Source organism: Panthera onca, chromosome A1, assembly GCF_046562875.1.
Source record: "Panthera onca isolate mPanOnc1 chromosome A1, mPanOnc1 haplotype 2, whole genome shotgun sequence".
In the NCBI taxonomy this organism is placed as follows: domain Eukaryota; kingdom Metazoa; phylum Chordata; class Mammalia; order Carnivora; family Felidae; genus Panthera; species Panthera onca.
The window spans coordinates 83,686,965-83,708,516 of NC_138339.1; the positions used below are offsets into that span (position 1 = coordinate 83,686,965).

At 49.8% G+C, this 21,552-nt stretch overlaps 1 protein-coding gene and 1 long non-coding RNA gene across 14 annotated transcripts in view; one reads left to right on the top strand and one right to left on the bottom strand.

Moving 5' to 3' along the window:
- Positions 1 to 1,219: 1,219 nt before the first annotated feature.
- NR2F1 (nuclear receptor subfamily 2 group F member 1) lies at positions 1,220 to 10,903 on the bottom strand. Its single transcript, XM_060635372.2, has 3 exons — positions 10,326 to 10,903; positions 7,370 to 7,897; positions 1,220 to 2,285 (listed from the first exon to the last, which is right to left on the bottom strand). The coding sequence occupies exons 1-3, from the start codon at positions 10,786 to 10,788 to the stop codon at positions 2,005 to 2,007; spliced, it is 1,272 nt and encodes a 423-aa protein (XP_060491355.1). The 5' UTR covers positions 10,789 to 10,903; the 3' UTR covers positions 1,220 to 2,004.
- Positions 10,904 to 13,168: 2,265 nt separating this feature from the next.
- The window catches only part of LOC132681168 (uncharacterized), a 159,793-nt gene continuing 151,409 nt past the window's right edge, over positions 13,169 to 21,552 (top strand). The window contains exons 1-2 of one of the 13 annotated variants that reach the window (XR_009610904.3): positions 13,947 to 14,522; positions 14,608 to 15,294. This is a non-coding gene — a long non-coding RNA (uncharacterized LOC132681168). Of the gene's footprint in view, positions 15,295 to 21,552 lie in introns of all 13 variants that reach the window. The other 12 variants (XR_009610910.3, XR_009610907.3, XR_013556060.2 and 9 more) reach the window with 12 other exon arrangements.

Consider the following 21,552-nt stretch of genomic DNA (forward strand, 5'->3'; position numbering starts at 1 on the left):
ACACGCGGTACCCGCCCAGTCTCCCAAAGTCTCAGGCCGGGCGGCGGGCGACCTGCGGGGGTTTCTCCACACAGAGCCCGGCATTGCCCAGGCTGCACTGCACCTAGAACAGGAAGACTTCGGGCGGCTTAGAGATTGTTAATACATTTTTTAAAGAGTGGGGGAACCTGGAGATTCCCAGGCAGCAAAGGAAAGCAAAACTTTTGTCAATGACTTCTGAAAGTGAAGCACTTGCCTCATCCAAGGCCTGTTTGGGGTGAGGGGCGGGAGAGGAGGTGAGAGGTGTTATTTCAAAAGATCGGGCTTTATTAATACGTTAGGAAAAAGCTCCCTTGGTAGTATGTGTTCTCACAACACCGACTAGAATCCTATAAAACATTCATGCTCCAAAAGCTGTAACAGAGAGCAGCACTCCCCACCCCCCACCTTCGCCCCCTGCACACCCAAAGTGAGGCCTCAGCGTTAGGTTTCTGCCCTGAATGCTCCACTAGGGCCCAAACGCTGCTTCTGTAAATAGTGTAGTCTAGCCTACCTAGCTCACCAACTCCCAGGTTCCAGGTCCATGTCCCTAAGTGCCACAGGAGGGCCTTTCCGTTCGCTCAACTGAGCTTGAGAGCCCTCCAGGGAACCCCTGTCACAGGGTCTGGAGTGAAGGGTAAACCCTAGCCTGCTGTGCTCCGGACCAAAGGGGGAGCAAAGCTAGGTTTGGCAGCGCTGAGGCCCTAACTCTGTCTCCCAGAGCTGAGGAGAGGCCAATGGTCTTCTAAGTGGCTTCTGAGCGGCCCTCTCCTCCCTAGACCCCCCCAGTCAGCTCTCCATGCCTCTCTTTACAGCCTCTCCAGCCAGGCACGTTCCCACCTGCAGTCACTGAAGCTGGTGACTACAGAGACTAGGCCTCCACTTGGGGCTGAGCCGAGCCTACCCCAGCTGCCTGCTTAGCTCCATGCAGAGCACCAGCCACCCGAGAGGTGACATGAGCTGCTGGGGGCAACCAAGGTGCCCTGCCCTCTCCCTGCCCACCCCAGCCCATGCAGAGCCTGATCCCCTGCATTTACAAAACCAAGGCGGCGTCTTGGGTTTAGGAAATAAATCTAGACAACTTTGTAATGGACCTTAAAAGTTTCCACCTCACCTCCCCATTCTAATAATAATTGCAGTGAAAATTAATTGGAGGGTTCTCTTGCACTTATGACATCTGTCAAGTAACCAGACACATGGGTTTTGCTAAATTCTTTTATTTTTGTTTAAATTTTCACTTCAATTTTAATTCTTGAAGAACAGCCTCGACAACATATATCGCACTCATTATAAGAAGCAAAGGGTTATATCAAAAATTATTAGTATAGAATCACAGGAAATCTGGTTTGGAACCAGAAAAAAATACAAAACAGATATAGATACATAGACACAGGACAATTTTTTATAATTATTTGGAAAATGTTATTTTCCCCTAATTCTTGTTTCCTTTTTTTATGTGCATACGATGTTTAAATTTTACAAAAAAATGAAAATAAAGACTAGTATTTTACAAAATGAATAACAATGTTTGGGGTGTGTATGTGTGTTTGTGTGTGCGTGTGTGTGTGTGTGTTTCTACATAGAATTCAGTCCACTTCCATGTGTGTTGTTTTTCTGTACAGAATATATCCACATCCGTCCACAATAAATCCTGGAAGGTCCATTAGTCTCCTTCTGTTTTATTAAAATTCTCATGGTCCTCTCTTCAAATTTTTTTTTCCTTTTCTCACCAGACACAAGGTCCTTTTTCTTTCCTTTCCAACTTGTTCACAGATCTGATCCTAAAGAGAGTCTCTTTTTCTCCTGGTTTGCAGCTCGGGTTGCATTCCTGCAGGGTGGGCTGCTCCTGTTGGCCCAGCCCACCTCCCCCCTGCCTGGCTGCACCCTGCAACAGCCACCTGATGTCCCCGAAGCTTTGGAGTCCATGGCCCCCGCCGGTCCTCTGAGTCTCTAGGGGGGTGGGGGCAGGTGGGAAGCGCCCAAGGTCTAGGAGCACTGGATGGACATGTAAGGCCAGTTGAAGCTGCTCCCAGACAGTAACATATCCCGGATGAGAGTTTCGATGGGGGTTTTACCTACCAAACGGACGAAGAAGAGCTGCTCGATGACCGAGGAGGACACGGTACGCAGGGAGGGCAGTCGCAGTAGGAGTTTGCCGAAGCGGCTGGGCTGGTTAGGGTACTGGCTCCTCACATACTCCTCCAGTGCACACTGCGACTTCTCTTGCAGGCTCTCGATATGGGCGGCATCCGACAGGCCACAGGCATCTGCCCGAGCAGCCACAAGAAGGAGACACAAGGGGAGAGGATACACAGGTTAGTGAACAGCAAAGGTACAAACAAGCCATTAAATTTTTTTAAGTTGGTAGAAGAGGGAAAAAGAAAGAGAAGGGAAAAGAAAAAAAAAATCTTCCTCTCCATACCTCCCCAATCCTTCCTCACCATTCCCCCCACTCAGACCCCAGTACAAATAAAAATAAATCAAACCCCCACCAAGCCTAGGGGAGCTGGAGACAGAAGCACACACATGCAGAGGCAGCAACCTCTCTAGTCTCTTTGTTTTTCCTCTTTCACCTTTGGATTAAATAATGTACGATGCTGGAGCCATGTTTGCTGTGCGTAGCAACCTGTCCTCCGCCTGCAGGGGTGCATCTTTCCGCTGTGCTCATTAAAGTGAGGACTTTTGCCCCTTTTGCCCCTGATTTCAGGGTGTTCAGAAGCCCTGAAGAAATATGTAGCCTGGAGGTAGTTCTTACAGGCTTCTTGGAGTCCTCCCTCTCAAACCCAAATGACCCCAACCAAAATCTTCAAGGAGAACCTAGATTGTATAGTGAACAAATGCATGGGAGGGGGAAGGAGTCATAGGCTGGCATTGCATGGAATCAGATCAAGCCCATGCTTTAGCACTATTGGATTTGAGATCCACTATCTATGCAAGCAAGAACTCTGCAGCAAATCCTTGGTGAGGGTGTATACTTCTATCTGTGCTTTAGATCAAGTAATTGAAAATTGGTCACATCTCTGTAAGCTGTATAATAATCAGGAGGAATATGGCTCAGTTACTCCAGGCTGCAGGAAGGAGACATCTTCAGCGATCAGACACAAAGCTGGGCTAGAGGCAGCTGCTGTTGCTGTTTCCAAACTGGGAGCTGGGGAGTTTAGGGGGGATTTGGGGAGATAGGCTTCCTGTTGCAGGACCAAGGGGAAAAAGGCACTTGCACACAATGACAGCATCTTAAAACCTGTGTGTTTATCTCATATCAACCAAGGCTCCTCACGGTCTCCTAAAAATATTTCAAGACAGCAGTTTATATCAACTAACTAACTAAAGGCGAAGAAACGGAAGAGAAGGGGGAATTAGAGGAATGAAGTGAAAGCTTCCTCTCTGAGTTCAAACACCCATGTTATTTCTTGTATTAATAATAAATATTTTAAAAACAGGAAGATCACAGAGGAGCCCTTAGCCAGTCAGGAGGTTGACTAGAGATCAAAGGCAGAGTTTGCTAATATATAGATCTGGGAAGAAACTCATGCATGGCAATGCCCCCAAAAGGACGTTATATAATTGTGAATGGGTAAGTGTGACCTTAAGAAGTCACACCAAATGATTCAAAGTGAAACCCGTGTCTGCTGAGTTCCTCAGCTTTATGTCTTTATATTTCAAGAATTGGGATGTACAAAGCATTCTAACACCTTCATCTACAAGGCAATGGCCTTGAGCAAAAATACAAATAAAACCAGTGCTAATTCAAGAACTTCTAAGGCAGGTCCCCTCTGACCCCAGATCCAGAATGGGTTCCTCTCAGATGTCTAATTACTCCAGCCAGCCACTTGGGTGCATCCACACTGGACTGACTGGGGAAGCCAGTGAGATTTTTATGGCTAGAAGGGCGAGGGCAGAAGCACTTTGGGGCTTCACTGCTTAGAGAGGGGACCCTGAGGTCTGCCCTTGGTCCTGATTGCTAACCTGGCCCTGCTGAATGGCCACTATGCAGACTCATATTTACATATATCTTGCTTTACATGCATTATCTGCCCATTATGCCACAGGATCCCTTTCAGCCTTAGACAATGCAGGATGAAAAAGGCCCACTGATACCCCAGCAGATTTTTTTTCTTTTAATCACCCATATGGCATTCCCTCAGGTCTGTAAAATATTTATCTGATATTTACAATTAGAGCCCCCAGAGTGCAAGGACACTACTCTTCTCCCAGCTATGCCACTCCAAAAGAGAGAAGCCCAGGAAAGGCTTACTTGGGCCCTGTGCTGGCTGCTTGGATTTCTTTCCTCCTCTGAAGGCAGAATGCCTGTAGCTGGGCCTAGCTGCCAGGTGCCAGCCGGCCAGCTCTGTGGCCTCTCTCCAGCAGGAGTCCTACTTCAGGCCTGGATTCCCACTCTAGATATTCATTCCCTCTCTGGATATTCCTGCAACAGGATCCCGCCCCCCCCCCCCCCAACTATGGATAGATAGTGTGAGCTCTCAGATCGATTGGGTGGTTGTGGTAGCAAAGCTAGGTGAGCAGGGGGTGTAACGCAGTACATACTTAGACCCCAGGAGAAATACCCAAGATAAGAAAAGGGGGTAGAAACGTACAAAATCAATGTCTCACTTTTTATATGGTAGTGTCAATATTTCTCCTAAAGTATATGGGAAAGAAATTATGTAAATAAATAACCATTACTGCTCAGGCCCTCCCGGCTTAGCCTTTGTAGTGCAGAGAATGTATTTCATGTTGTGCATTCAGAAGAGTTTAGTGTTCAGGAAATATAGATGTAATCAGCTGCCATAACTAGAAATCAAAGTTATTATTGTGGTGAAAATGGATTTATTGTATTTATGTTAACTAGATGGCTCCTTTCAGAGGAGGTCCCATTTATTTGAAGGAACATTTAGGTGTATGAATTAATGAATTTTTTAAAAAAGTAAGTTCAGGTCATGACCTAGTCCTTGGATGCTGTCCAGAATATTAAGGATTAAGCATACCATCCGGAGGCCAAATGTGAAAACCACCACAGGGAACCCCCGTGCCAGCTTCAAATACTTAGCCGGAGCAAACCTCGTTGGACAATATGTCTAAAACTGTCTTTTCCATCATTCAAAGTTTGCTTAAAAGTTGGATGACTTTGAGAAGGCTTCCCATGAATTCCCTTCTGGCTAGCAATCAAAACAAGTTTAGTCAAAAGTGGAAATGTGTTGTATGGAGGAGGGGGGTGAATTACTACTGACAGCTCCATTTCCATTTTCAGATATTCTGCTTGCAATTTCCAACAAAATAATGTTATTGTTCGCTTCTCAGCCTCCTTTGCACCTTGAAGACTTTGTTCAAGTAACTTCCTCGGGAAAACTTTTTAAAAAGGAACACTTTTCACGGGGATGTTTTAGGATGGCAAGTTGAAAGAAAAGCATGAATAATTCCACAATCCTCCCTGCAGCCAGCACGGTCCTTGCCTCTCTCTGGGAAAGGGCAGGAGATCAGAAAAGTCAAGGGAGTTCAAAGAACCTTAGTAGGGGACAAGGGAAAGGGAGGAAAGATCTTTCCTGAGAAGACCTCTGTCCAGCTCCAAGTCACATTTCTGCTTCAAGACACCTCACTGGATGAGATTTTTAAAACCCCAGCTTCCCCGACACTGGCTTGCTTCCTGATTAATTTGGCTAAAGAGCTGGGTAGTAGAGAGCCAGCCAGGCCCCAGGCCTGCCAGAGCTAAAGCAGCCCGGTTGCTGCTTCCCAGGCTCTTTGTCACTTTTGAAAAACACGTTTCCATCAAGAAGACTTATTAAGATAAAATGCATTCAAACACTGAGGAGGCTATTCAATAAATCTTCCATTTGTTTTAAGGTTTGCACTTTATCCTCTTGCAAAGAATAACTCCCTCTCCCACTAGCAGACCTGCATTTGCACTGAAAGTAAAAGGGGGGCAGTCCAAGTCCATGGCTCTGGCCACCCTGCATACAAATGAGATGCTCTTGTCTAAATAAATTATCTGCTGTTCAGATCGATATTAATACTACATTTGCTACATTACAATATTGTGCAAATTTAAGAGTCATTTTAATACAATGTAAATACGATTCTTCACGCATGAAAGCCAGGAAATATTGATAGATTATACCATTGCTTACTGTTCAACAAGGCCTTGGGAAAGGGGTTTTGCCATCTCTGCTCAGGAATGGTTTTAATTTGGTCTTTGGAGGTCCTGGCTCTAGGATAGATTTATTAGGATGGTTTATTTGTTCTCTGAATGGAGAAATTAAAAACAATAGTGCCAATAATGGGGGTAAAGCTGCAGCTAACCCTACTCGCAGTGGGCAAGGCCGGAGACCCAATCTGAGCAGCTCTGTTCCCCACCAGCCTCCTTTCTGGCTTTGTTTATATTTCCCCCCATTACCTGCTGTCCCGGGTGTTTATATGTTTCCCTCTTGCAGGTTACAATAATAAAAAGCGGGCAGTGTTCTCAGAGGCTCAGACTAGAGCCTTCAAAGGCAACGTTAATGCACTTTCCTGGAAGTTAATTTGAACCATCTATCATAAGAGAAATTGTTAACATGCATGTTACCACCACCTACATTTAATTTGATATTTTTAAGGCACTCTGTTAAATTTCCAATGTTCATGTGTTTTGCATGGCTATGAGATTTATCTCTGGGGCGGGAATCCTCCCATACTTGCGGGATCTACAGTGTTCCTTTTGTTTTTTATCTTTCTTGTTTAGATTGAAACCGTTTTTTACGACCCTCAATAACCTCAGCAACTGCAAACATGAATGGTTTCCGATAAGGGAAAATCAGGCAGCAATAAAGCGGGATTATTTATGATTTATTTGCGCGTATTCTTCTCTTTCCACCTCTGTGTGTGTCTCTCTGTGTCGGGAAACTCATCCAGGGAGCTTGCCACACAGAGGAGAAAGCCACATTCCCACGTTCTCTTCCTTCCCTCTCCTCCCCCAGAAACACTAAGCGCTGGCGCACACACACGCACACGCTCATCGCACACACATACACACCGCACACTCGCGCAGCCAGACAGATCCAACACCCCCCACGCACACACGAGACGCGCACCCGCCGCCGCCGCCGCCGCCGCAGCCCCGCGTGGGGGTCCAGGCCCCCAGGCCAGGCCGCCCGCCGCCCGCATCCCAGCCGCCTCGGCTCCCGCACCGCCGCGTTCCCAAGATGGCAGCGGCGCCGCGGGCCGCGTCCTGGCGCGGGGGCCGCAAGTCCCGGCCAGGCCCAAGGTCGGGCGAGGGCCGGCCAGGCCCGCGCGGCGACGCGGCGTAGGAGGCCGGGCCCCGCGGAGCGCGGCCTACTGTCGCTCCCGGCGCTACCTGCCCTCCCAGCGGCCACAGCCTCACCTGACGTGAACAGCACGATGGCTTTGAGGCAGCTGTACTCGGCTGAGTCGACGTGCAGCGCCTTGAGCTTCTCCACCTGCTCCTGGAAGATGCGGATGTGGTCCATGAAGGCCACGACGCGGTCGGCGGACATGGGCGAGGCGTGCAGGCCGGCGGCGGCCAGCAGCGGCGCCACGTGCAGCGGCATGGAGCACTGGGCCGCGTTGAGCACGAACAGCTCGCTCCAGGTGAGGCGCAGCAGGGACACTTGGTCGGTGATCTGCAGATCCGGGAAGAAGGGGATGTTTCGGGCCCACTCGACGGCGCTGAAGAGCAGGCGCGCGGCCAGCTCGCAGATGTTCTCGATGCCCATGATGTTGTTGGGCTGCATGCATTGGCTGCCGTAGCGCGACGTGGGGTAGGGTTCCGCGCGCAGCAGCAGCGAGATGTAGCCGGACAGGTAGCAGTGGCCGTTGAGGGGGTCCCCGTTGGTGAGTGCGTACTGGCCTGGATTGGGTTGGGTTGGAGGCATTCTTCCTCGCTGAACCGCTGACAAAAAGAAAGAGAGAAAAGAGGCAATGTGCATCCAGGGGGCTTGCGAACATCGGCGTGCCGCAGCGCACCCGACACAATGCGGAGGCTCTTTCTGCAGCCACAGGCGCCCGGTGCATCTTCTCTCGCGCTCGCTCTCACTCACAGCCCACACCCGGAGGAAATCTGGGGTGAGGGCCTCCAGCTCCGCGGCTCAATTTTCCCAGCCATCGCCTGCGCCCCTGGCCACCCCAACCCTGCCAGAACTAGGCCTGACCTCAGGGCCCCCAGCCCGGCATGGTCAAGAAAGCGCACCCAACCCCTTCACCACCAAGGTGTAACACTCAGGTTAATGAAATACCACTCACCCCTCCAGAATGAAACAAATCAAAGTAAAGCAAAAACAAACAAAAAAGAACAGGCGAACACCAGAGAAAGGTTGTGGTTCTAGGCAAATGCCTAGCCGCCTCTTCATTTGCAAGCAAGCAGTGTTTTGCTCAAAATGTTTCCATATTCTCCCAAAATGCTATAGAATTATCCTTAAAATAGATACAAGTTACATAACCACTTACAACTTTTGAATAGAAAACAAGTATCCTGCACCCCTTCCCTGTCCCCTCCTCCCCTTCGCCCCACACAAAGTTCACTCTTAAAAGCAACAGAAAATTGAAAAATTTCAAGAAAAAAGTTGAACTTACAGTAGCCAAACATTATTGAAAAAAGTGGGAAATAGAATTAATGTCTGTCCTGTGAGGTGCCACTGCAACCTGCAGCCAGCTTTTGCCCAGTGAATGCACGAGCTTGCAACTGCAAAAACACTGGATTCATTAACCATCTGAATGCAAAACGTAAGCATGCTTTGAGTTCTTAAAGCTGACCAAAGTTTTTTTTTTTTTTTTTTTTTTTAATGTGTATGTTTTACTTCAACAGTGCCAGCGCTTTAAATTGCCATGTAAACAAAGACAACTTTAGGAAAAGTTAGGGCTACTGAACTCTCCCCCCAACAAATTAATATAGATATGTCCATGTACACATAGCTGTCTTATTTCAAGTTGTGCACTATTTTCTTAAGTTTGCTTTGATTCTAATTTTAATGCAAGCCCCAATGCAATTTAAGCTCTTGAAACATAACAGCTAGAATACTTTTTTCTAATTATAGTTTTGAACTTGGCAGTTATTTTTCAATTAAATGAGAGCACAATTCAGTTTTTTTTTTCAGATGCCTACAAAATCTCCCTGGAGCTGGAAATGAAGTCGTCATATTTGCCTGCTCCTTGAGATCTGAAGGAATTCAATTTCTTTTCTTGTGGCATATAAAATATAATTTTAAAGTCAATTACAAGAAGGAGTAATCTGCATTCTGCAAAATTGACTGGTTCGCTAATTTGACTATAAGACATCTTTAATGATTGTCAGGAGATAAACTTTAACTGTAAACGGCTAAGTATATTTATAAGAAAAGTGCTGCATCTCCTGCCACATGAACATGAAGCATATCTAAATACAACATCAAAAGTTGTGTTAAAAGAAACCAAACCCATACAACACAGGGATTAAATGAAGGGGAAGCTCATGCCAGCTGCAGTCTATGCATTATAGCCAAATCAGGAGGATCGGTAAATGCCGTTGTAAATTGTAATTTGTATGCAGTATTTAAGCAGAGGGTGGAGTTTGATGAAGAAATAAAACGAGTATCATGCTTTAAAAAAAATGACACAACTATGAAAGGACGGTTCAGTCACAAACTTTCCTTTCAAAGTAGAGGGGTGAAAACAAGGCCACAGCTCTGGAGGAGGCGGCCCCAGCTCGGTGAAGAGGAGAGGGAACCAGTGAACAGGCCAGAAGCCCCCCTTCCCCCCTAATTAGACCTACAAGTGCAATAAATCTCACTCCTCTTTTTCCAAGCTAAGCTTCCAAAAGGATGATGCAGCAGTGAATCTATGGTTGTGGGTACTCCAGTCCTCAGCCCTCCCCAATTTTAAATAAAGGGTAAGAAGAGGTGGAGGGGAAAGTGGAATGAAAAACACAGAAAAGAGTTTTCTGGGGGAAATAAGCACCCCCTCCCCAAGTTCATGCCAGCACAGCCCCCAAGCACCCTCACGCACACGCGGGAAAGGGACACACACCGAGCACATCCAAGACAGAGGAAGAAAGGGGATTTTCAGCCACAGCTCACGATCCCAGGGACACAATCCTGAGCAGGCAGCGGGAGGGGTGGAGGAGCCGGGGAGAGGAGCGCAGGCCGGGAGGGGGAGGCAGCGGCAGCGAGCTTGGTTGGGGGGGGGGGTGACGCCGGGGGTGGAAGGCAGCGGGGACAGGGGAAGCTGGGACGGGGCAGGGACCGCAGGAGCTCCAGTCCCATACAGCAGCCACCCCCGCGAGAGAAAGAAAGAGGGCCGGGGAGGCGGGCGAAGCTCAGGGAAAGAAGCAGAGAAGAAATATTCACCTTCCCGCCTCATGCCCACTTTGAGGCACTTCTTGAGGCGGCAGTATTGGCACTGGTTGCGGTGGTGCTGGTCGATGGGACAGTTCCTGTTGGCACGGCATGTGTAAGTTAAGTTCCTGCGGACGCTCCTCTTGAAGAAACTTTTGCAGCCCTCGCAGGTGAATTGGCCGTAGTGCTTGCCGCTCGACTTGTCCCCGCACACCACGCACTCGATGTGCTGCTGGCTCTGGCCCGAGCCGGGCGGGCCCTGGCCCTTGTCCCCTGCCGTGCCGGGGGTGGCGGGCGCTCCGGGCTGGCCCGGGGTCTGCGGCGTGTGCGGCGCGCCCGAGCCCGCCTGCTGCTGCTGCTCGCCACCGCCGCCGCCGCCGCCGCGGGCCGCTTGCGCTGCGGGGTTGGGGCCGCCGGGGTTGCCCCCGGCCACGTCGTCCTGCGGATCTCGCCAGCTGCTAACTACCATTGCCATATCTTTGGGCCCGGGGAGCGCTGGGGGGAGCCGAGCTGCTCGCCGAGGGCCGCGGGGCGCGCGGGCGCGCTGGGAGGGGAAGGGGAAGGGGAAGGGGGGAGGGGGAGGGGGCGGGGGGCCCGCCGGGCGCCCCGGGGTCGCGGGAGCCGAGCCCGAGCCGGGCACCGGCCGCTGCCTCCGCCGCCGCCGCCGCTGCCGCCGCTACTGCCTCGGCCGCCCCGCTGCTGCTGCGCGCCCGCCCGCCCTGCTGGCGTTTTGTTGTGGTTCCTGCTGTTTTCTTTCTCTCTTTTTGCAGCCCCCCCAGGCTCTCAGGCTCCCCCCCCCAACACCCCTGCTCCCCTCGCCCGCTCCCCCCGCGCTCCGATCCTGGGGGGGCCACGCTCTCCTTTCCCCCCCCTCCCCACCCCCCCCCACGGAGCAAGCTCCCTTCTCTCGCTTTTTTCTTCTTCCCCAAGTTGCAAAATCAGAAATGGCACAGGCGGCAGCCGGGAGCGGCGCGGGGCGCAGCGCCGGGGGCGGCGGGCATGGGCCACGGCGCGCGCACACACTCGCCCTCCGCCTCGCCCGCACCCCCGCGCACACACACACTCTCACACACACTCGCTCACCCGCGCCGGGCGCCCGCCCGCCCGCCGGCCGCTCGGGCTACACGCTGCGCGCCGGCTGAGGCGACATAGAGGAAGCCGGCGAGGGCGGCGGCGGCGGCGGCGGCGGCGGAGGAGGAGGAGGCGGAGGAGGAGGAGGAGGAGGAGGTCGCGGCTGCAGGCGCCGCTGGAGTCGCCGCCTCAGCTGCAGCGGCGAGCGCCGCTGGAGGAGCCGGGGCCCGGGCCGGAGTCCGAGCTGGAGTCGGGGCCGCAGCCGGAGCGCGAGCCCGGGTCGGGGCCGCCCGCGCCGCCGCGGCTGTCCCGGCGGGAGCCCTCGCTGGGCTCAGGATTGAGGGGAGCGCGGTGAGCCGAGCAGGGCGCGGGGCGAGGCTGCAGGCGGCGATCAGGGCGCGTTGGTGTCGGGGGGCCAGGTCCAGGGCTGGACGCAGCCAGCCATTCAGGAAGGCAGCGCTGGAGAGAGGGAGGCAGCCGGCGAGGAGGATCACACACTTTGCTCTTTTTGTTGTGCCGGTGGCGCCGGGTTCTCGCTGCCTTCTTCTTTCGGGAGGTGACGGAGAGGGAGAAAAATACGAGATAATTCACGCCGGCGACGAATTCACAGCAAAATCGAAAAAATAAAAATCAGAAGAAAAAGAATTTCAATTAAAAAAAAAGCGAGAGACATCCAAAGTAGGTCGAATAAATAATCCTCTTCTTTTCCTCTTTCTTGCTCCTTCTTCTGCTTCTTCTGCTATAACACACAGAGCTAGTTAAAAAAACCCTGGAGATCGCCCAAAAATGTTCTTTTTTTAGTATTTTAAATAAGTGCTCTTCAGCCGGGAACCAACACCCTCCCTCCAAAAAAAAATCATATATGTATAAAATAACGATAAGAAGAATACGAAGGGGGTGCCTCCTCCTCCTTTTTTTTTTTTTTTTTTAAAGTTTAGCCCTCTCTCTTCTGCAGGAATGGAGTAAAAGACAAGGAGGAGGGAGAAAAAGAGAAAGAAGAAGAATACAAGGGAAACAACTAATAGAATATGTAAGAAAAGAAAAGGGAGAGAGGAGAGGGAAGAAAAGAGAGAAAGAGATTGAGAGAGATTGAGAGAGAGGCGGAGGAGGAGAAGAGAGAGAGAAGAGAGAGAGGAGAGAGAGAGAGAGAGGAGAGAGAGAGAGAGAGAGAGACCCCAAAATTGAATGCGTTTAAACGGGAGGACTCGCAGAGCAATGTTTCCGAAAGGGGGATCTGCGCGAATGTCTGTATATAGTGAACTTTGACACTACTATTGAAACTGACACGTTTCTATGGAGATCGCTGCCTTATATGGAGCTCGTGTCAAGGAGCCAAGAGAAGGGCTGCTGGCAACTGATAATCAAAGGCGACTGACTGGTCAGAGCCCTGAATCGGGGGGGAGAGAAAATGGGAGTCTAAGGTTAGCCAAGCCTCCCGCACGCCATTGGTTGGAGAGCCCCTCCCCCCCTCCTCTTTTTCTTTCTTTCTTCCCCCCCCCCCCCCCTCTTAGCTACCTACTGACGGGGACGGTGAGGGGAGGAGGAGGGAAAGTGGGGGGGGGGGTGTGCTTCTGACAAGCGCAATTTACATTGAGATCGCCCTGCGCTGCTATTTACTCTGAGACCTGATTAGTATGGGTCGTCTATGGTCACACACACACACACACACACACACACGCACACGAACACTAGAGGGGGAAGGGATGGCGAGGGGGAGAATGCCTTGTAATGGGTAAAAGAGAATTAGAAGGAAATTATTTTGATTTCTTCTGAAAAGTTTTAAAAATTAGGTTTTATGAGCGTGAAGACAGTGTCGTTGAATATGTTAGGGAAATTTTTAATGGGAATTAAACTCTCACCATTTTAATGATTCATGAAATATACTGGGTTTGAATTGTTTTCTTCGTTCGCATATATAAGCATAATCCAAGTGTGGATTCTGCTCATTTTATATCGTTTTAAGAAACAAAGTAAGGACTTCCTATTTTTTGGCCCAAAGTATATAATGGTTTTAAAGGTTTAATTATGACAAAACACACTCCTGGAATATGCAGCTATTGCCACAAAATCAATCTGAATCAACGGTTCCTATTCATCCCATGATGATTTTAAAAATAAACTTTACAATCAGTCTGGTTTTTCCTTTCTTTTCTCCTCTTTGGTATTCTCAGGCAGTTCCAAACTTCAAACAACGCTTAAATAATTATTAATAAAACAGTAGTAAGTCCTCATGGGGGGGGGGGCGGTTAGTGCGGTTAAGTCAGAGTCCTAGGAAAAGAGGAAAGGGGAGAACGACCGACAAGGGAAAATGGGAGATGGGGAGAGGTGGGGGAGAGGGGAGTGGGGACTGGACGAGGGGGGAGCTGCAGGGTAGAGGGAGGAGAGCGGGAGAGCGGGAGGGAGAGCGAGAGGGAGGGAAGGCGAGGGAAAGAGAGACAGAGAGAGACAGAGCGCGCGAGAGGACAGAGGGGAGAGGGGGAAGGAGGGGGAGAGAGTGAGAGAGAAAGAGAGAGACCGAGGAGGGAGGGATGGGGAGAGAGAAGAGAGAGAGCTAGAGAGCGAGGAGAGGGAGAGGGAGAGGGAGAGGGAGAGAGAGAGAGAGGGAGGGAGGGAGAGAGAGAGAGAGAGAGAGAGAGAGAGAGAGAGAGAGAGAGAGAGAGAGAGAGACCCCGATTCCCGAAGGCGATTGGTCGTGGGAGGAGGGGCGGGAGGGAGGAGCGGGTCCCGCCGCGGGGCCTGCAGGAATCGCTGGCTCTGGCTGCCACCTAGCGGACGGGAGCCGCGCCCGGGAGGCGCACAGCCGGCTCTCTCCTCCCCTCCCCGCAGGCAGCCTGCGCCTTTTCTCCAAACGGAGACAGCACTTTGAAAATTCTTTCAATGGATTTTTTTCCTTGAAAGATCGTACTGGGGAAAATGATACTTCTATTAGTTACATATTCTCCAATAGCACACTCGCACCCCCCTCGTTTTGAGATCGCTCCCTAGGCAGGCTCAGGCGGGTGCGGAGCTGTGCGGAGTGACAAAGCCGCCGCGGCAGCCGCTGGGGGTGGGAGCCGCGCTCGCCTGCCCGCCCTTCGACTCGGGAGAGCGTAAAAGTTTGTCTCAGCTCCAGCATCCCGATCCTCAACACGCCCTCAGGTAAAGGTGGGAGCAAATGGCCACGCTGTATTGACAGAGGTAGGGTTTGTTTTTTAATACTCGTTCTCACTTTAAATTTCACCAGGGAGGGGTTTGGGAAACGCTGCGTGTTCGCGGTGCGTTTTGCGCTTCCCGGTCACTCCAGCCTCCAAGTCGGGAGTCAGCGACCGCTTAGTGACTAGCGATGATTTTAAAGAGCAGAATAAAGCCTTTTCCGTGCCTGCCCCACAGCCCCTCCAGCTCGAATAATGGAGAGACAGTCAATGCACTCTGCAAGCGGCGGCCCATTGTACGCAGCTGACGGAGAGGAGGCGAATGGGGCAGGCAGGAGCTCCTTGTTCTCGGCCTTCTCCCCCAAATAAACGCTCTCACGTCTCCTGGTCAATTAAAAGGTGAAACGAACACGATTAAAAGACAAAAAAAGAAAAAAGGAAAGAAAGAAAAAAAAAGGAAAAGGAAGAAAGAAAAGACGAGAAGATTAAAAAGAGAAAAAAAGAAAGGACAAGCTTTTTATATCCAAATTCTAAATTTTACTCCCCATCTAGTACAGAGAAAGGCAGTCGAGAGTAGAGGAAGCAGGCAGAGAGAGGGAGACAAGGAGAAGGAAAGAGAATGTGGAGAGAGAGCGAGTGGAAGAGGCGGCGAAAGCGAGCTCCAGGGAACCGGAGGCCCGCTGGACGCCGGGTCTGCGGGCCCAGCCACCCTCGGACCCTGGACCGTGAGTCGTGGGCACCAGAAGCGAGACTTCGCCAAGTCCTTCTCCACCAGGCAAGTAACGCAATGATAATTGTTTCTTTTGAACTCGGGGCTGGCAACGCGGACAGGCCGGGAGGAGGCGTTGACTCTCTTGGCCTCCGCAGGCCGGGGCCGGAGTCCAGGCAGCCAGGGCGGGATGAGGAGAACTTTCCGCGGGGCCTGCTCCGGAGCCACCCTCACCCGGCCTCTGTCCCGCCAAAGCGCGAGGACAGGGACCGCGGCCGTCGCGCCCTCCTGCAGCTGAGGATCCTGCCAGCCGAGCGTCAGTCCAAATTCAAAACAGGTCTCCCCACCCCCATCATCCTGCCCCCCCCCCCCGCTCCCCCCCCCCCCCCCACCAGTGGGCAACTGCTGCCGGGCCTCCAGCGCGGTGGCTGAGGAGGGGGATGGCGTTTAGCATCCGTGCCGCCAGTGCAGAGCCGGAGCTGCGGTGGAACCGGCTGCGGGGTCCGGCTGGGCTGGCCCGGTTGCCCGCGCCTTGCCTGGCTATGGCTAGAGCCTGACAAGCTCTGCTCCCGCCGCCCACCTGCGGGCGCCGTTTGTAATGGGATCCCCTAACGTAACGCGATCGATGGCTGCCTCTTTGATGTGGGCGATAGTGTCAGCGGATTAAAAGGGACACCAAGCCGCTCTCCCGAGTGGAGAACCCGCGGCGGCGGCGGCGACCGAGCATCAGATCCCTAGCCCCGCAGCCCAGCCTGGCTCCTCGCGCGGCAGCACGAGGGCTGGGGGCGGGGAGGGGTCACCTCCCAGGGGTGGGGACTGAGGGGGTGTGCGTGAAAGGAAGAGCCTCAATTAAAACCTACAAGAGCGCTTTCCTCTGCGCTGGGCAGGGGCGCGCGTTTGCGTCAGAGGGCGCGCAGGGCCGGCGCAGGGGGCGGGGGGAGTCGACGCCGCGGGCCGCGCCCCGGGGCTGCATGGGCTAGAGGTTCAGCCAGCCGGACTGGGTTGGCCTCGGTCCCGCCACGCAGGCTAGGGACAAGGCGTGGCGCTAAGACGAGCTGAGACTTCCTGAGAGCGGTGGCGCCCGTTCACCCTCACTGTGGGCTCTTTCCGCTAGCCCCCACCCTGAGCTTCCAAACATGAAAGAGGCCCCTGGGATCCGGCATGACCCTGGGAATGGGGAGAATTGGGGCCCTCGAAGCTTCAGGCGAAGCCACCCCCTCCTCCAGAAGGAAGGGGAAAAGGGATGTAGTAACCGGCCATAATCCAAAAGATGGGGGCTGTTGGCGGTGGTGACCGTAGCTGTGGAAAATCTCGGCTTTTCAGAGCAGTGGAGAGATCGCTCTTCTGCCGGCCCTATGTGCCAAATTTCTGTCTTGCCAGGGGGCAGGAAGAAACCCGAGCTTTTTGGAAGAAAGGTGCTGTCCCCCTCTGGGACTTGTACAGCCCGAGCGACACTCAGGGCTCAATTCTTCTTAAGGACCTTGTGTTCTGTATCGCGTTTGCACACTGTGTGGGTGTGCCTCCTCTTGTGCTCACAGCCTCAGCCCCAGCAAAATGGCTTCCATGGAGGGACTGAGGGGTCAGCTCAGGTCCTGGGCAGCTCTGCTTTCTCTCTGCGAAGCTCTCCTTTGTTCTTGGTTCAACTTGGCACACTGGTCCTGGGGCCTTATGCGCCCCATGAGGACATAAAAATAATCATATTTTGTGGGAGTAGGTAGGTCCACAAACTGAAATTCCCCGCAAGTGTCCAGGCCTACTCAACTGCAGGATAAGAAAACACAATTGCAATTTCCACCTTTATTTTAGGCCTCTTCTCCAGATCTCTCTCTCTCCTTTTTCAACTAAGTCCTCCACCTTGGTTGCCTTTAAGTCTAAGCATATAGAGGTAGCTCTTGGACCTAGACCCACTGTGGCCCTTGCCAAAGTACCCTACTTGAGACTGCCAGCCCAGCGACCATATATACTCGGTCCTTTCCAAGGTCTCTCTCACCTGATGAGGCTGGTCTAGGGATGGGGAAAAGCTCACCAGGGTCTGGGATCCCCAGTCTCCCTTTTCAAGTCTTTCTCTGGCCATGTGGTTCCCACAGGCCCATTCAATGCGCATAAAGTCTCCAGTGTGGTTCCCCCAAGAGATGATGAGAAGTTACCCCTCTGCTTGGGAAAGAGGAATCAGGTTGTAAGCTTGCAATTTCCCTTGTGGGTTGCTAGCATTATGGCTCAGCCTGAATCACTTTTTAAAATATCTTCCACCCAACACTTGATCTCTCCCAGCCAGATCGCTGGTAAACAGTTATGACCTGCTGGGGAGAAGGAGAGAAGCAGAGATTGGTGGTGGCATACACTGTGCTGACTTGCATTCCAGGCCCCAGAGTCTGGATCTAAGCAGACTTTCTAGTTGATTAACACCCTGCTATCCCAAATCTTTCTTTCCTTGAAGGCTGAATTATTCTTCATCAATCCCATGACCTCTTTGATATTGGCATTTTGCTCTCCCCAAACTCACTAGATCATTCATTTTGGCTTTTTGGTAAATCACACTGAACAAGGTGGCCTTGCAAAAAATTTTCTACATCTAATTCAAAAGTGGTTGAGACCCTGCAAATGACCAGATATGTGTAGGAAATTTTCTCTCATACGTTTTTCCTACCTCCTAAATTGTTAAAATGGCACTTTTCAGTTTAGAGAGACCACAGAACAGAAATAACCCTGTTTTATCAAGCCCGTCTGGAGAAATGAGTATGCCTGCAATTGTTGGGAGAAAGGTCAGTTCTACTGTTCTTACTGCAGACCTTTCCCAAAGAGCTTGTTTTAAAGGGGCAAATCAATTAGTCTCCCTTGGCATGAGATTAAGTTTGGGAGGAACACAGTTGAAGAAGATATATTTAAAATTGTCTTCAGAATGATACTTTGAAGGATAGAGAGAGGCACAGGAATGCCTGCCTAATGTTTTGTGATTATTAAAAAGCCAAAACCAAAACCCAAACAAATAAGCAAAAGCTGCTGCCTAACTCAGGAAAACCCCCTCACAAGACTGAACTCAGTCTGTATTGTGGCTGCCCAGTTGTAAAAACTTCTGCCTTTGTCAAAGTGAAAACAAAGATGGGAAGGCCAAAGTGGGAGCTGAACTTCTGTTAGACTGGCTGCTCTTAGCCTGCCCTTGTGGTTGAACCACGGATGAGCAGGCTTGCATATTCACTATCACTCTGGTAGTCTGAGCATTTCTTCTTTGTCACCTTTGGGTCAGAATGTCCAGAGATAAGTGCTTTACCTTAGAAAATGGTTTAGTTTTCTATCACAAACCAGCCATTTAAAGCATGTGTTTTGGAAAGAGAGATAAAGGAAGCACTTCCGCTTTCTGCTTGGGCCTCCCGTTAGAGGGCCAGGAGTAGCCATGGGAGGGTGGCAGGAGAGCAAGTGCTGACCTTTGGATGCAAATCAAGCCTTTTATCGGAGGAAAAGTGACAATCATTCCTAGTACACTAGAGAAGCCAGGGACAAATATTTACTTTTTGTAGAAATCAAGCCTTCGCTATCTAAATGCATTTATGCAAAAAGAAAGAAAGAACTAGAGACTTCTATGTTACAGAATGTATTTTTAAATTTTAAATGGAGACTAGAGTGAAGAATAACCGCGTGGTTCTTTTTCCTGAGGTAAATGATTTGGGTCTGGATGAAAAGTTGGAATTTTGAAATGAGTTTGAAGCTTGTTAAAGTACCCTGATAATAAATCAACTGCACCATATAATAATTTATTTTAATAGTTACCTGTCAGAACACCTATTTTTTTTTTTTTTTTTTTTTTTTTTACTGCAGGATTAGCCCATCAGAGTAGATCTGAGTTGGACATTCACTGATTAAATTCTGCTCAAATATGTTTAATTCTTTAATGTCACTTTCTTAACTGCCTATAAAAGAAACTGGTGAAAAAGTATTGACTCACAAAGCCAGCAGATCTATTGGTAACTATGGTCATATTACAATAGTATTTACCTATCAGAAGGTTGATCTAAATAATAAAGCTGACAATTCCTTCTAAACTGTCAGTGGAAAGATATGTTTATCACAGTGTCCTCCATCACCAAGGAGAGAGGGGGATTAGGTAAAGTTTAAATGAAAAAGAATGAGCATGCTATACCACTGATATAAACCACATGGAGCAATAAATAATTATGCCTTCTGTTATGCTATGTATATTTTATTTACTCGTTTCAGAGGTGAATAATAAACCTAGCTCAACTATGGGAGGAGTTAATAAAGTATTCCAAAAGCATGATCTAACAAAACTTGAGGATAGTTCTGTTTTATTGTTTAACCCTTTGCATGAAATCTTCTGAAGCTGAAAAGCAAAAGGAAAGGGCTTTTGTGTTAGTTGATCCTTGGCTATTCTAGGGCTCAGGTTGGTGTGAAAGGGACGAGGAGGTCACTTGAAATCTCCTTTTATCTACTCTTATTTTCTCTCTGGATCAGCAACTTTGAATGGACATTATCTAATCGCTCTTAATGGAAAGAAACTATGGGAGCAATGAAATGCCTTTAGTCCAGAAGTGAATACATGTGTGTGGAGCTTGTGTGTGCAAGCTGAGCTTGCGTAGGACTACATTTCTGCACACATGTGCTTAGAGATTTTTCGGAGTAGATGGATATGTATGTAAATGTTTCCTATACACTCTGGGGGCAGGGTCGGATTGGGTTGCTTATTTTGCCTTTACACATGAATATGCACACACCCACATGAAGATTCTCTACCAAGTCTAGGTGATACTTGGAGCCGACTCTTCCTTGAGTTCTTTCTTGTCCTCACTCTGCGGGATGTCATATTAGTTAAAAAAAACAACAACAAATAATTGAGAGCACGATGGACAGCCTTTTAGTGAAAACATCTCATTTCTTTTCCATTTTCAACTGGAAGTCACACTGACAGGAGGATTTCTTTTCAGAGGGTGGAGATTGTGTGACAGGTGAGAGAGAGGTGATAGGGTAACACGAGACCATTGCTTTCAATTTCTCCCCAATATTTTTTCTTTTCGGTCTTTCTTGGAATTAAATTGGTTAAAACACAATAAATAAGTGGAAAACAAGAGCCTGACATTAGGCAACTAAAAAGTTTTTCTTGCTATAGATACATAACTCCAAACCTTTGAAGGTGAGAAATTGATTACAATTTGTTTTGAAACTTGAAATTAGAATTATTCTAGTAAGTCTCATATGCTAACTAAAATACCACCTAAGTTGTCTTCCTTAAGCATCACATTTACTTTAAAAAGGAGAAACAGCCCTCAGGTGAAGTATAAATGACTATCCAGAAAAGGACATTTGATTTCTAGGACTGAAAAGCACTGGGCTTTACCTCCTAAGAAATGCTTCCCCTCCCCCGCAATGTTCTTTTAAATAAGATTCGCATTGCTCCCAGAGCCTGGGACACTTTGCTGTAAATTCCTTTAGAAGAATACTTGGTTACCAGGGCTACAAGTTCCCATCTCAACCTGCCAGCCTCCCTGCCCCCCTGCTCCAGATTGCAGAGACCCTTGGCTGTCAGGGCTGGGACCTTGAACCCCTCCCCCGTCCCCCAGCCTACTGGAGATCGAAGTTCCAAAGTTCGAGGTTGGATGGGAGAGGATTAATCCTTCTTTAACTCCTCTCCTTGCTGTCCTCAATTCTGAACCCCAACAGATCTGTTTCCCGGGGTTTCCTGGTGAATAGGAGGGTAGGAGCCGCCCTTTCTAATAAAGATTAAATTAAGTAGAAGAATCCCAGACGCTGGATATTTGGAAGCTCCGGTGGGGTGTCAAACTGACGTTTAACACTTTTTTTCCACTCACTGTGCACAAATATTGGATTCATTGGGCTTAACTTTAGAAAGGAAAGAGGAAAAAAGATAAGAAGGAAGGAAAATAGGAAGAAAAAAAAGGAAAAAAAAGTCAAGGAGAACCCCCAGTTTCAAGGATAAAGTGACTTTGAGTTCAGAAAGGCTGAAGGCAGAAGCAGGGCTTCCTGACTTTTCTAGTCTTTTCTTCCCCTGAACTACTCCAAGAATTGAACGCTGTCTTTCCCCAATGAGGGCACAGAGTTTTGCTGTTTTGTGTGGGTCTGAGTCCACGATTATTCTTTAGGGGGCAGTTTGGTGGCAGGGTCAGGACTGGGTATGCGAGAGGAAAGGTGAACTCAGAACCCTGTCACCTCTACTATGCTTACGTTCCCCCCTCTTTTATGCTTATTTTTAACCAAGGTTTTGTAGCACAAACTGAGCAGTTTCCTTCAGTTACTGCCCAGTAGGAGAAACAATAGCTTTTTCTGTTTGCTGTGTTCAGCGAGTTGGACACTGACCTTG

Coding starts and splice junctions, on each gene's coding strand:
- NR2F1 (XM_060635372.2), bottom strand. CDS start 10,788: ATGGCAATGGTAGTTAGCAGCTGGCGAGATCCGCAGGACGACGTGGCC. Junction 7,898..10,325: donor AGTGGGCATGAGGCGGGAAG/GTGAATATTTCT, acceptor TCTTTTTGTCAG/CGGTTCAGCGAGGAAGAATG. Junction 2,286..7,369: donor CATCGTGCTGTTCACGTCAG/GTGAGGCTGTGG, acceptor CTGCTCGGGCAG/ATGCCTGTGGCCTGTCGGAT.